This window comes from Macaca nemestrina, chromosome 19 (assembly GCF_043159975.1).
Source record: "Macaca nemestrina isolate mMacNem1 chromosome 19, mMacNem.hap1, whole genome shotgun sequence".
In the NCBI taxonomy this organism is placed as follows: Eukaryota; Metazoa; Chordata; class Mammalia; order Primates; family Cercopithecidae; genus Macaca; species Macaca nemestrina.
The window spans coordinates 18,172,847-18,187,959 of record NC_092143.1 but is presented as its reverse complement, the minus strand read 5'-3'; the positions used below and the strand labels follow the sequence as shown (position 1 = coordinate 18,187,959).

Below are 15,113 nucleotides of genomic sequence, written 5' to 3'. Positions count from 1 at the left end.
TCTTTTTCCTTTCAAGTGTACAATTTAATGATTCAGTGTTGTGCAAGCTTCACTACAATCAATTTTTAAACATTTTTGCCACCTCAAAGACAAACCCTAACTGCTTGAATTTGGTTCTCCTCTTTCGAGATTATTTTGACTATTCCAGGTCCCTTGAATTTTCTTATGAATTTTAGGATCACTTTTCAATTTTTGCAAAGAAGCCAGCTGGGATTTTCATAAACAATGCATTGAATCTATAGATTTATCTAGAGAGTATTGCCATCCTAATTTTATATATTGTCTTTCATTCTATGAATTTAGGATATCTTTCCATGCATTAGGTCTTTTAAAATTGCTTTCAACAGTGATTTGTAGTTTTCCGAGTGGTACACGTTTTGCCCTTTTGTTTTATTTATTTGTAAGTATTTCATTCTTTTGGATGCTATTGTAAATAGACTGTTTTCTTAATTTTATTTTTAGTTTGTTCATTGCTAATATATAGACATACAATTGATTTTTGCATTTACATTCAATTTTGAGACTTACTGAGCTAAAGAAAAGCAAACGAAAGTTTATGCACAGCCATACTTTGACATTCAAACCATTCTACTTTTGAGGTAACTACATCTGGATTAAATTTAATTCAAAGATATCAGTTATAAACATCTCTACTGCCACCTCTTCTGTAACCTGAGTAAACTTGGATATCGGGGATCTATCTAGCCGCCTACCTCCAATTTGTTTCCCAGTAGATTACTATATAATTTTTTTTCTTAATTTTAGGCATCCAATACATTAATGAATTATGTCACCTTTTCATATGGGAATATGAGAACAGATATACTTCTTTTCCAGTCAAAGAAAGATTTATATTCTATGAAGAAGACATATGGGAACAAAACCCAGTATGTGTCATTTTTTTTGTTATTTTTGGTTATGGTTCAGTGTAGTCATCACAATAGCAAAACCCCACCATTTTGCATTTGCAAACAGAGGAATGGATTGAAGTCTGCTTACCTGAAAAATAAAAGCATATTTCTAGTAAGGGCTCTGGTCAAATCATTGATTAACTTACTTCCTCATCCCTTAGGTTGAAGAAAGAAGACTGGCACATATTATAGACCATATCTATAAGATCCAGAAGCTGAGTTTTCCAAATTTAAAAATATTCTACTGTTGCTAGGGAAAGGTCCTGGTTTCTCCTGATACTCTAAGGAAAGCCTAGTTTTAGGCAAGCCCGTGATCTCTAGATACCTTACCACATTTTCATCTTTGATTTTCCCTTTTTTCTTTAACAGATGACCCCTGTAACCTCATGTTTAGGTTCTCCCTCACTCCCTCATTCCTGATCCAGGTATAGTCACACAGGGATTCCCAGAAGTGGAAAAGCAAGAAGCTTTATTGCATTCTTAACAGAATTTGTGGTGAAATGTAATTCTTTTTTAGAAGAAGGGAGGCTATGCTGTTATACTTGATTTATGTATTTATTTTGCTCTAGATTAATCACAAATACCCAGAAAGACGACTGCTTGTGGCAGAATCCTGTGGCGCATTGGCACCTTACCTTCCGGTAAGACTTGTCTTTTTTTTTTCTTAAAACTATTTTTCTAATAATAGAAAAACCTTTTTTTGAGTGTCTTATAGATTTTAATCCAAATATCTCCTAGACATGCTGTCTTAATAAAGAAAAGAGATGATCCAAAAAAGAAGAGATTCACATTAGTACAGTATGGCATTGCAAACACATAGGTACATTACCACTGGTTTTGAATGAGTATAAATATATTAAACTATATAAGCAGTTCTTATAGTGCGGTCTGAGGACCCTGGGGGTTTCCTTGAGATCCTTCCAAAAAGGTCCACGAGGAGAAAACTGTTTTCATAATAATAAGACACTTTTTGTCTTTTTCACTGTGTTGAAATTTGTATTGTTGGTACAAAAGCAAGGATGGGCAAAAATGCTGCTGCATTAGCACTAATCAGGGCAGTGGCACCCAAATGTCCTATTATAGTAATGATTGTATTCTTTACTGCCATGCTTTTGCAGAAAAAGCCAATTGCACCTAAAAAGGAGTTTGCTGAATCAGTAAAATTGTTAATTTTACTAAATTTTGACCCGTGAAGCATGCATCTTCTTAATATTCTGTGAGACAAAATAGAAAGTACTCATATAAAAACTCTTTGCTGCATACTGAAAAATCATAGCCATTTGCAGGAAAAGCACTTAGGCAGTTGTTTGAGTTATGAGCTCAACTAGCTGCTTTTTTTTAGGGGACACCAATTTTACTTCACAGAAACACTTACAGCCAAACTGGTTATTCAGACTTGGGTATGTGGCAGACATTTTCATGAAATTGGATGGAGTGAGAATGTCACTTCAAGGAAACCAAGTAGACAGCATTCATTGCCAGTGATAAAATTGGAGTAGCATGTATTGATACTCCTACTAACAGTACCTTGGAGTTTTTATTTTCCCATACCTTCACCAGGAGCTAGGCATGGTGAAATTTTTTAAGTTGTTTTTCTAATGGAAGAAAATACCTTATTGTTGTGATAAATCATATAGATAGATTGATGCAAATGGGTTTGAGCCTCTTATTTATTATTCCAAGACAGATGAACATCCCTTGCTCTCAAAGGATAAATAGACTGTTCTACTCTACTCCTAGAATACTAAGCAGTATTAATAGTAGATACAACGTTTCCTCAGTGGATCTATACTTGCCTTCTGTGTACCCCACTGTCACTGATAGCAGTGAAATCTCTGTACAGCGGCAGTTCCTCAGTGTGTTTATGACTCAAATAGAGTAATGCCTCCTGACCGATGCTCTGGTGGGGTCCCTGTGGCATACTAAAACTAATTGCCACACTTGACCCTTGCCCAAATCAGTATAAAACAAATGCCCACTTAAAGTTTATTTACCTCTGTCATATTGCCTTGTGCGGATACCAACCAACAAGTCCTTTTAGATAGTTTAAAGTGTTTCAGGGCAATTTTTAGCCTAAACAGTAAATAAATGGGGCTGTACCAAAAGATGTTATATATTCACCAACCTAAATGTGTTTTAAGATATGCTAAAATTGCATGTATTTTTGTTTCTAAAAAGTGAAAACCAGACTTTTTAAAAATATCTTTCAAGCCTTGCTCTATATACCAAATCATGTTGTAAATTTATGAAAATAGCCATGTCCTCCGCCTTTATTTTTATTTTATCCTAGTTATTATATGGGAAAAGCACTTAAACAAGTTTATGTTTTAAGAATTTTATAAATTGATTAAATTGCAATATTAGTACAAGTAGGATAAGAGGAGCATGAATTTGTATATTGGTAGCTCTTAATCCTAACCTCAGCCATTAAACTAAAACATTCTTTATCATAACTGGAAAATATTCTGTGTGAAATCAAGCCACAGCAGTGGGTGTGCATTATATTAAATATTAGCATAAAAAAGAGCAATGCGATTTTTAAGTACTTTTAAAGTTCACTCTCATATTTTATTATCCTGTTTGAATTTTTTTTCCCACTTCTTCAAAGAAATAGGAATGCCAGGATTTTATAATGTTTCCTCACCATATCCCAGACAAATTTTCTAATTGCCAGAGAGATTTTTATAATTCCTCCTGTTACAACTCTCAGTGCGCTTCTCTGAGTGGAACGAATAGTGACAGGAGAGTCATTGTCCATTTGTAGTAGAGTTTGTAGTAGACTTTGTTGATTTGTCAAAAGTGCCTTCTAGTGTGAACTGCAAGGATTTGAGAGATTTTTAAATATTTAGTAAAGATATAAAAAAACATGCTGAGAGATGATTAATAAATGCCAAATTCAGAGTAGATGTTATTGCCTCTAGAGCAGAAGGGATTTGGGGCTGAGTCATATTTTTGCTATATCTGTAATGTTTTATGTCTTCAAAAAACAAAGGTCTGAAGCAAAATCTCCGTACAGTAGCAGTTAGCATTTTTAATAAAAATGTTAATACCTGTTTAATCTGGATTTTGACTACACTGATGTTTGTCATATTATTTTCTATACTTCTGTGCTTAGATGTAAATAAATAGTAAAAACGTGTTTATTTTCAGAAAGAAATCCGTAGCTCCTTGGTTCTTTCAATGTTGCAACAAATGTTAATGGAAGATAAGGCAGATTTGGTAAGAGAAGCTGTTATCAAAAGCCTTGGTATCATAATGGGATACATTGATGATCCAGACAAATATCATCAGGTATGTTTTTCAGAATGACCTCCTTTTACTCAATTACAAAATTCCAAGTATTATAATATTCCAAATCTCTGATTTGGATACTTTATAATATATCATAAGGATGGCAGGTGTGATTTGAGGATGGCTGCCTGGTTTCAATTTTGCAGCTCAGAGGAAAGAATGCTACAGTTCAGTTAAAGAAAGTATCTGCCACAGCTTTCTGGCAGGAAATTGGCAGGATGTATTCTGTTTACCACTCCCTCTCTTTGGTTTGCTCATCAGTGGATACATGGCAAGGCTAGGATTATGGATGGCCTTCTTTCTTGCTTAAAAATACTTTCTTAATTTATTGAAATTTTTATTACCTTTTAATAAGTGTTTTATTTTAAGTTTATCCCTTTAAAAATCTACATTTTCCTTTTTCTCATTGGCAGGGTTTTGAATTGTTGCTGTCAGCCTTAGGTGATCCCTCAGAAAGAGTAGTTAGTGCTACACATCAAGTATTTTTACCAGCTTACGCTGCGTGGACTACAGAACTTGGAAATTTACAGTCTCATCTTATACTTACACTACTGAACAAGATTGAAAAACTTCTCAGGGTGAGTTCTTCCTTTGTTTATATAGTTTATAGAAATTTAAAAGGTCTATCCTAAGCCATCTTGGAAGAATGTTAGGGAACAGAGACAGAAAGTGCCCCTTAGCTTAACATGCTAATACATTACCAGTTAAAGATACTGTTGGACTGGGGCCAAGAAAGAGATTTGAGGAAGTTTTGCTTTGCTGAAGCTGGAGGAGGAGAAAGGGCATGATGTGCACTGGTTAGCTGAAATGCACCTTCATGGAAGTAACTCCTGCGTTATTCAGAAAGCTAGCTCTTTCTTGACCCTTCTGAGTAGTTAAATATTTTACACAAAGCATTAACTCTAGTTCCAGAATGCAGAGAAAATGAGTCTCTAAAGCTTTCTTACATAGTGTCAAAATTGCTTTAACTGTGGTTGTTCCACTCCAGCAGTTCATTTCTCATTTTTAAAATGAACTTTTAATTTTCCCACATACAAGAATTAAAGAAACGTTGATGAAACAATAGAAACTTCTTGATCCAGTTTTTGTACTAAAAGTTTCTTTTAGAGACTAGAAGAGAAACTATTATTTGTGTAGTGCATACTATGTGCCAAATCTATAAAAAGAGATAGGAAGTAGGAGAGGGGAAGTATTATAGCATGAACTGCTGCTGGGTTAGCATTTGAGCATTTCTATATGCCAACAGTGAATAAGCTGAAAAAAATCAAGAAAGCAATCCCGTTTACAATAGCTTTAAAAAAATGCCTAGAAATATATATAACCAAAGAGATAAAGAATCTCTGCCATGAAAACTATGAAACATTGATGAAAGAAATTGAAGAGGAAATGTTAAAAAAATAAAGATATCGATATTCAATTGTTCATAGAAAAATTGTTAAAAATGTGTATACTACCCAAAGTGATCTACAGATTCATTGCAATCCCTATCAAAATACCAAGGACATTCTTCAAGATATAGAAAAAGCAATCTGAAAATTCATGTGGAACCACTATGACTAACCAAAGCAAGCCTGAGCAAAAAGAACAAATCTGGAAAAAGTGCACTACCTGACTTCAAAACATACTTCAAAGCACTAATAACCAAACATCTTGGTATTGGCATAAAATAGACATATTGACCAGTGTAATAGAGTAGAGAACCCAGAAATAAATTCACACATTTACAGCCAGCTCATTTTTGACAAAGGCACCAAGAACATACATTGAGGAAAGGACAGTTTTTTCAGTAAGTCAACTGAAAATGGATTAAGGACTTAAATGTAAGACATGAAACTACCAGAAGAAAACATTGTTTCAGGACATTGGTCTGAGCAAAGATTTTTGAAGAAAAATCTCGAAAGCATAGGCAACAAAAGCAAAAATAGACAAATGGGATATTAAAGTAAAAAGCTTCCCCACAGCGAAGGAATCATCTGAGTGAACAAACAGCCTACAGAATGGGAGAAAATATTTGCAAACTCTCCATCCAACAAGAGATTAATAACCAAAATATGCAAGGACTCAAACAACTCAACAGCAAAAAAATAAATAAATAAAATAAAAAATCCAATTAAGGAATGGGCAAATGATCTGAATAAACACTTCTCAAAAGAAGACATGGCCAAAAGGTATATGAAGAAGTGTTTAACATCTCTAATCATAAGGTAAATGCAAATCTAAACCAGAATGACTGTTACCCCAGTTAAATATCTGTCACCCCAGTTAAAATGACTATTATTAAAAAGACAAAAAAAAAAAATGCTGGTGAGGGTGTGGAGAAAGGGGAACCTTTGTACACTGTTGGTAGGAATGTCAATTAGTATAGCCACTATGGAAAACAGTGTGGAGGTTTCTCACAAAGCTAAAAACAGAAATATCTCTGATCCACCAATCCCACCACTGGGTATATATCTGAAAGAAAGGAAGTCAGTATATTGAAAAGACACATACTTTCAAGGACTCACATGTTGAGTTTCAAGCACTCACATGTTTCTTACAGCACTATTCATAATAGTCAGGATATAGATTCAATCTAAGTGTCCATCAACAGATGAATGGATAAAGAAAATATGGTATATATACACAATGGAATATTATTCAGCCATTTTTTAAAAATGCTATCCTGTCATTTGCTGCTGCAGATAGCCTAGAGGACATTATGTTAAGTGAAATAAACCAGGCACAAAGAGACAAATATTGAATGTTCTCACTCATATGTGGGAGCTAAAACAGTTGTTCTCAAGGAGGTAAAGAGTGGAATGGACCAGAAACTGGGGGCTGGGGGAGTAATTAATAGAAAAATACAGTTAGATAGAAGAAATACATTCTAGTGTTTGATAGCACAGTAGGGTGTGCTATCAAATATATATATTTGATAATATACAATATATTATATATATAATATATACTATACAATAATAGATTATATATTTCAAAAATCACTAGAAGAGAAGATTTGGAATGTTCATAATACAAAGAAATGATAAATGTTCGAGGTGATGCATATCTCAATACCTTGATTCGATCATTACGCATTGTATGCCTGTATCAAAATATCACATGGTACCCCATAATATGTACAATTATTTATGTATCAATTCTAACAAGAAAAAAGATAAAGTGATTCCTGTCCCTTACTTTAATTTCTTTACCATGTCTTATAAAATTTCAGAAAATAAGAGCTTCTCTAATGAAAAAGTAAAGTTATAAAAACTATTCCCTACAAATGGAAATGACTGATGTTTACCCTATAGTTTTCCATGTAAAAGATTCTACCACTCTATAGTGCCTTACCGCTTGAGTCCAACATACAGATCCTTAAATCTTTGATTTGCCACAAAAAGGAAGAACATCATACATAAATCCAATTAGCAATGTAGCTTCAAAAGACTAAAATTAGCTTCCACCTCCTTATGTTTCAGGAAGGAGAACATGGGCTGGATGAACACAAGCTCCACATGTATCTTTCTGCCTTGCAGTCGTTGATCCCATCTCTCTTTGCATTAGTGCTACAGAATGCACCTTTCTCCAGCAAAGCCAAGCTTCATGGTGAAGTGCCACAGATAGAAGGTACTGAACTTGAATTCTGGAAGAAAAATGTAGAATATGAGCTTAGCTTCCCAAAGAATTGTTTTTTATTAAAAGTCTAAAAATCACTTTATATGACAGCATAATTATTAAAATGTATTATGTGTGTAGAATCTTGTGGTCATCAGATTATACCTATGGTAAACAATACGGCTTCATCTTTTATGAATAAGCCCTGTTGTCTTTTTTTATAATATTTATACTTTCTTTTTGCTCTTAATCTATAGCCTTTTTATAGCCTTTCTGGGGAGGCTGAAATAAGTATTTCCTTCAGTTAACAGATCTGAGTCAACAAAAGATTCATTTAATAGTTACAGTATATGAAGCTTGTCATTTCTGTTTTCTTTATATTTTCTTCCCCAACTTTTTTATCTTATTTTTAATAGGGGAAGGTAAATATAATTACTTTTTTCTACTATGTCCTTGTTAGAAAGAAATACAAGCATCTGTGGCAGAATTTGTGTTTTTCCAAAGAAGAAATGTGACTTACTTTCAGAAGTATGTAAAATTGACAGCAGAGGCCAGTATTTTCTTATCTTACTCTCCAGGTAGCTAGTAAATGACCTTTGCAAGTTGGCAGGCAATTGATAACCTTGTTGCATCTTAACGTCCAGGACAAATGGCTATAGACAAGCTATTGCTATGTGTCAGGCACCTTTGCAGCCTTTTCAAAGTTGTGAAATTATCCATGTCTCTTACTGGTTTCTAATGGACAAAGAATTACAACATTGAGAACATCAACAGACACTTAATCTTTTTCAATTTCATTTTTCATGTAAACTGTAGGCTACATGGAGTATGTATTTGGAGTATGATGCAGTGTGTCCAAAGATACACGAAGCCACATGATAAAAATAGTGTATACTATTTTAATGTCAGTTTTATTTGGAAAATTGAGAATGAAAGGTGTGGAGTTAATTTAACATTTTTAAATGATATTATTGAGGAGAATGAAAATTCAGACTTTAGATAAGACTTCATAAAGCTCTCCCAGCTGGCCACTTCAGGTTCTGCCCCTTTACTCTTATTCATTTAGGCATTTCATCTGCCTAGGGATTTTCCTGTCTTTCTGATTCCCTTTTTCTTTTTAATTTTCTGTATTCGTTTACTATGGCTGCCTTAACAAAGTACCACCAACTGAGTGGCTTAAACAACAGAAATTTATTATCTCACACTTCTGAATGTTAGAAGTCTGAGATCAAGGTGATGGCAGGGTAGGCTCCTTAGGAAAACTGCGAGGTAAAGGCTGTTCTGGGCTCTCCCCTGGCTTCTGGTGGTTTGCTGGCAATCTTTAGTGTTTCTTGGCTTTTAGATGCATCACCCCAAACTTTGCCTTTATCTTCACGTGGCACACTCTCTGTGTGCTTGTTTCTGTGTCCAGATTTCCCCTTTTTATAAGGACATCAATCGTGTTGGTTAAGGGACTACTTCAGTATGATTTCATCTTGTCTCACTACATCTACAGCAACCCTGTTTCCAAATAAGATCCCATTCTGAGATACTGGAGATTAGGACTTAAACATAAAAATTTGGGCAGGGGGCAGTTCTACTCATAATACTTGTTATTCTCTCATTTATTTCACAAATGATTCTCAAATGTCATCTATTGCCAACCATATGCTACAGATTAGATAGAACAGTACCATCCGGAACATATTCCTTCTAATACTCATGGGATTCCTTCTAACATTTATGTGACCTTTTCTTGTGATTGTCCTTTATTTTTGGTTCTTGTTGACTTACTTTAACTTTCTGACTTTTAACAGTAGCTATAAATGTTAATGTTACTATACCTTCATTTAGGTTATAATGTATTTATTATAAATGAGGATTTATTATATCCTCATTTAGGATATATCCATATGTCTATATGTCCATTTATATATACACACACATATAATTTGGGTTGTAATTTGTTATGAATGAAGATTTGTTTTCTCATAAAAATGGTAACCCACACAAATATTTTTTATCACCAATTTACTACACAACATGAACAAATATTTATGTCAGGCATTGTTTTAGACACTTAGGACACAATCATGAATAAAATAGATAACAATTTCTGCTCATAGTGCTTACATTCTGCTGTGGGAATAAAATCTTTTGAGATTTGTTGGATTTGTTCTCATATCACAAGAATTTCTTGATTTTCCTAAAAAATGACTTCATTAGTATATTTCAATTTTATACTATACAATAAGAAAGTAATTAAATATGAGGAGGAAGGACCTTATTTTCCTTTCAACAGAATATCTAAGTTCCCAAAATGCCAATTTCCATATGATTTATTTTGCTTCTGTTATGTGTAGTGACTAGGTTTCCTCGGCCTATGTCGCCTCTTCAAGATGTGTCCACTATTATCGGAAGTCGTGAGCAATTGGCAGTGCTACTACAACTTTATGACTACCAGCTGGAACAGGAGGGTACAACAGGCTGGGAGAGTTTACTGTGGGTTGTCAATCAATTGTAAGTTACCACCTCCATATTAATTTGAATGGATGATAACTCTTATATTTAGCCTTGGCCCTGAGGACAAAATATAACAAAACTTTTAGAATGTAACTTGGCATCATTTATGGTAAACACCTTTAGGGCACAGAGGATTCACACCACTGGATATGTAATTTATCTGAGAAGAAGGTGCTGCTGTATTTTATCCAAATGATCTATCTACCATCTCATTTGTCCAATCGTGGCGATAGATTTTAAACTACATCTAGACTTCTCATTTTTCAGGCTAAAATGATGCCATCTAAAGCCAAGCTCTTGTGTGAAGCATCATATCCGTAGATTTGAGTCACATTAACTATGTACTCAGAATTCTACCATTAAGGATTTCATATATTTTCTGGCAAACAGTTAAATTTTACTTTTTAAAGTGTATACAGTATAATGTAATCTTACGACCTTTTCAGAGGGTCCCAAACAATGCCATTCCTTTCAAAGAATGAAATAGAAGAGGTTATTAGATTTGCATTGTTTCAGAAATTGGCAAGGAAACAGTAATTTATATGTATCCCCTGCCTATTTTTCTTTCCTTTCACATTCAGGTTGCCACAACTTATAGAAATAGTTGGCAAAATTAATGTTACTTCAACTGCCTGTGTCCATGAATTCTCCAGATTTTTCTGGCGCCTTTGCCGGACATTTGGCAAAATTTTTACAAACACTAAGGTAAAAACTTGTATTCCATGTTTTCTTATATGAAAAAGACATAGAAATGTAATGTGTAAACACTGTAACAGAGTAAATAAAAGCATGAACCATTCTTTTATCTAATTTGCTTCTTTAATATCTTAGAATACTATGATAGTAAAAAATGTTCTAGTTGGTAATATTCTTATCTTTACTGATTTTCAGAAGATGATTTAGCCTACGCTTCGTTCATATCCAGACTTGGATATAAGCTTTACTCATTGTGGATAGCCTCAAAGATTTTCAGTATTATAGGAAGTGTCAGCTAGGGAACTCAGCCACAATCCTTTGAATGTGCTGCTGGTACTTACTGTCTATCACAGGTTCAGGAAGCAGCTGTTTGCTCAGCACACTTTGGTAAAAACCTCAAGCGATTGTGGAACCACAGCAACTTATATATAAAACTTGCTGCAAAGATACCACCTCTTAGAATAGCATGGACACTGGAGATAAATTCTACATATTTCAGTCATTACCAAAAGTATCATTTGTCACATTTGCCTATCCAGGTTATTTTGTAGTTTCAAATATTAACATTGGAATGTCATTAGATCCTAATTTATTCATTAATCCTATAATCCATTTGTCTTCATAACATTTTGTTAAACCAGTTCTTTAGAGAGCTAATAAGAGACATAAAAAGGTGTAGTTTCTATAATCAAATGTTAATCAACACATTTAGAAGGTAAGCATTTTAATTATTAAATTTAATTTAGTATAGCTCTTTACTATTAAATCTGTAGTTGAAACATTTGAAGTAAATAGTATGGTATAAGGAACTGGACAAAATTCAGAAGACTTGGGTTATGGTCCTATTATCTGTTGACTAATGTTTATGATCTTTAATATTTAAGTTAAATTATCTGGGCTTAGTCTTTTCATGTGTAAAATGAAGAATTTGCTTCCATGTCTTTTAATTCTGTAAGTATGATTCAGTACACGAACCTTTTAACACTGGTCTGTCTCTCAGTTTAAGCTAAAGATACGAATTAATGTGCCTCACCTACAGAGAGGAAGGCAAAAACCAGACCTTAATGTTATTGTAGGAAAAACAAAATTATTTTATATTTTTCACTAGCATTCAGTTGTTAAACAGATATAATTTGATTTTCCTGTTATCAATATTGGCAAAAATTGTTTGATATCTCCAAAACAAGTAACTATTTTTTTTTTCGAAAAGCAAGTAGGAATCTACTTATGTACTTAACAGTAAGTGGTTGTCTTCAGTGGCCTGAAATCTTTGATAACTTTAATAATAAAAAATTTAAGCAAGCCTTTGTTCTAACTTAACATATTAAAGTTAAATTGTGTATTTCATATTTCATTTTGAAAAGTTGTAATAATTAATATCACATGATGAATATGTTACTTTCTGAACACCTGAAGTGACTGGAATTCCTTTTCATTTTTTAAAAATACAGCCAAATGCTTTTTTCGATAATTCTAACCGTATAATATCTACCTAAATAGCCCTTCTATAACCAAGTTCAGTTTTAGAAAGCAGTAATTTCAACCACTTAAAATCATATTGGAAATTATTTTAATTTAATAAAAGAAACCAGAGGCCATTGACTTGAGTTGATTTTTTCAAAAATTTATCTTTAAAGTTTTCATTTTCATTAATTTGACTCTTTTATCCTAAGCCTCATGATTAAGAATTAATTACATTTCTGACCACTTGACTTAGTCATCTATAAAGCTAAATAAATAAATAAATAAATAAATAAATAAATAGTAGTAGCAACAGTAGTAAACATTTCATTTAATCAGTTTGCCCATTGAACCTGAGACTTTTTGAATCTTTTCTTTGGGTTGCTTAGGTAAAACCTCAGTTCCAGGAGATTTTGAGACTATCTGAAGAAAACATTGGTGAGTCTGTTCATTATTACTTTTAAAAACAATTGCATTTCTTTATGCAGGAAAAATGCTGTATTCTCCATATATGTAGATTGTACAAATGAACTAGCAACTACAATTGAAAAGGAAAAATTTATATTATGGAGTTCTTGGTTTTATAACTATGTCACATCTAATATCCTTCCCATGAGGTGACAGTGAGATTAATCGCTGTCAGTCTGATTGTAAATAGATACCTTCATTGTAACCATTTTGATATAAGGCTGAACTTCACAGCCTGGGTACTCAACCTTTAGAGGTCTGAAGTAGTATATTCAAGAGACTGACAATTATAAAGTAAGCTGCATCTAATTCTTAATTAGTTCTGTATACTTTTAGAAATTAGACATAGCAGAAAAGAACGGTATATGAGCATATATGTTTTCCAAATGAAACATGAGAGAAACTACAGGCTTGAATGGGTAGCTCCAGCTATTTCTTTGATAGTTTTCACTCATCTACTTTAAGAAGTCTACTCTTGGCACCATTGGCCTAAGGACTTATTTATGTATGGATCTTGTGTCCCTATGTATTTTTCTAGCTTCTAGGAATAAACTGTGGAACATGTGTAGCACCCCCACCCCCATTTCTAACTTGGTTGATTTTGAATATATATATCTATAGAGAGAGAATATATATATATCTATCCTAGGGGTGTGTGTGTGTGTGTGTGTGTGTGTGTGTGTGTGTGTGTACCTTAGTGGTTTGAGTTGAATGGTTTAGAAAACACCATTTTTGGCAGTCCTCAGAGGTAGTCAGAGAATGAATAAATTAATTCTTTCAAGCCTGAAGACATTGAAGACATTTGGGGCAGGGGAGGGGGACAAATAACTCCCAAAGTTTATTTTGAATGTCTTTTTAAAGGATTGATATTTGTAATGCCTAAATTGTTGGTATTATATGTTTATTATTCTTGTGATAAATTAGTGAAGAAAAAAGGTAAATATTTTAAAAACTGACAACTTTTGGAATTATTAGCCATGAATGTTTAGCTGTTGAAATAGGAAGTGATTATTAGCCCCTGTATATATAGTCCATATCTATGAATATACTTTAAGCTTATGTTCTAACATTAACATCAACACTCCCTCCCCAAAAAAGGTACTCTTACCAAGAGAATAAACAAATCTCAAAAACTAATTAATGTGAAAATGGGACTGTCTTTTTTGCAAAATTTCTTCAGGGCAGTTAGTTAAATAAATCTTTTCAACTCAATTTCTTTATGTAGTACCCTCAGAAAATAATTTGAAGCCATATACAAAATAAGTATAGTTAAAAACTATTCTTGGGAATATAACAGCAAACATAAAGCACTTGAAACAGTGCCTCATGATCAGTTAATAAGAGCTCTTGGTGCTGTGAATAATAATTGTCCTCTCACAACTTTTCTTTTGAAATTGTCCATAGAGGCTGTATAAGAAAATCTCTTGTAAAGTAGTTACAGGGCACACAACTATGGTTGCATGCTTTCCCCTTTTTCTCTGCTTTACTTAGCATGATTCCTTCCCCCTCCATGAAAATAATCAGGGCTTTGTCTGGCTGAAAACTGTATTGAGGATGCAGGAGGGGCTCAGGAAATCAGGCTAGTACTGAAAACTACCTCATATCTAGAAATAGATCAAATAACATATATCTATGTGCTTTTAGGTGAGTGCGTGTACATTTTACTAAACTGCAAATTGAAAGCATAAAAATTTTGGACAACCTGCCTATATGGACACTTAGAAGACTTTCAAGAAGAAAGTTCTGATTTCCAGTTATGGAAATCAAGAGTATAACATCTCGTTTGGGTTATTAAAGTTCTTTCCCATTTATCAGAAATGTTTATGCTAATGGCTCTTCAAGAAACACTAAGTTGTATTTTACAACCACCAAAAAACATGTTTTTCAAAGTAATGATAATATTTCCTTGTAACCTAGTAAACAGTTGTAATTTTAAATATAATCACATTACAATTTTTTTCTTTACACTTAAAATATACTTACTTTTTTAAAATTATTTTAATAATTTTAGATTCCTCAGCAGGAAATGGGGTCCTCACTAAAGCTACAGTCCCTATTTATGCAACAGGAGTCCTTACGTGTTATATTCAGGTAAGGGAAAAATTCTTACTCTCTAGTAAAAGTCTTTTCATTTAGAAAAATACCTAGTATTGTGTCTTCTTAATGTAAGTGACATTGCTACCAACC

The 15,113-nt window shown here is 33.3% G+C and overlaps 1 protein-coding gene across 13 annotated transcripts in view; it reads left to right on the top strand.

Annotated features, from left to right (window-relative positions):
• The window catches only part of RELCH (RAB11 binding and LisH domain, coiled-coil and HEAT repeat containing), a 121,476-nt gene that overhangs the window by 66,794 nt on the left and 39,569 nt on the right, over nucleotides 1–15,113 (top strand). For 12 of the 13 annotated variants that reach the window (XR_003016916.2, XM_011733318.3, XM_011733317.3 and 9 more), the window contains 8 exons: nucleotides 1,481–1,552; nucleotides 4,062–4,202; nucleotides 4,616–4,780; nucleotides 7,664–7,811; nucleotides 10,142–10,298; nucleotides 10,883–11,006; nucleotides 12,848–12,896; nucleotides 14,938–15,017. Coding sequence is in view for 12 of the 13 variants with exons in the window: in XM_011733318.3 (XP_011731620.1) it covers nucleotides 1,481–1,552; nucleotides 4,062–4,202; nucleotides 4,616–4,780; nucleotides 7,664–7,811; nucleotides 10,142–10,298; nucleotides 10,883–11,006; nucleotides 12,848–12,896; nucleotides 14,938–15,017 (936 nt within the window). In the remaining variant the exon portion in view is untranslated. The remainder of the gene's footprint in view (nucleotides 1–1,480; nucleotides 1,553–4,061; nucleotides 4,203–4,615; nucleotides 4,781–7,663; nucleotides 7,812–10,141; nucleotides 10,299–10,882; nucleotides 11,007–12,847; nucleotides 12,897–14,937; nucleotides 15,018–15,113) is intronic. The other variant, XM_011733315.3, reaches the window with a different exon arrangement.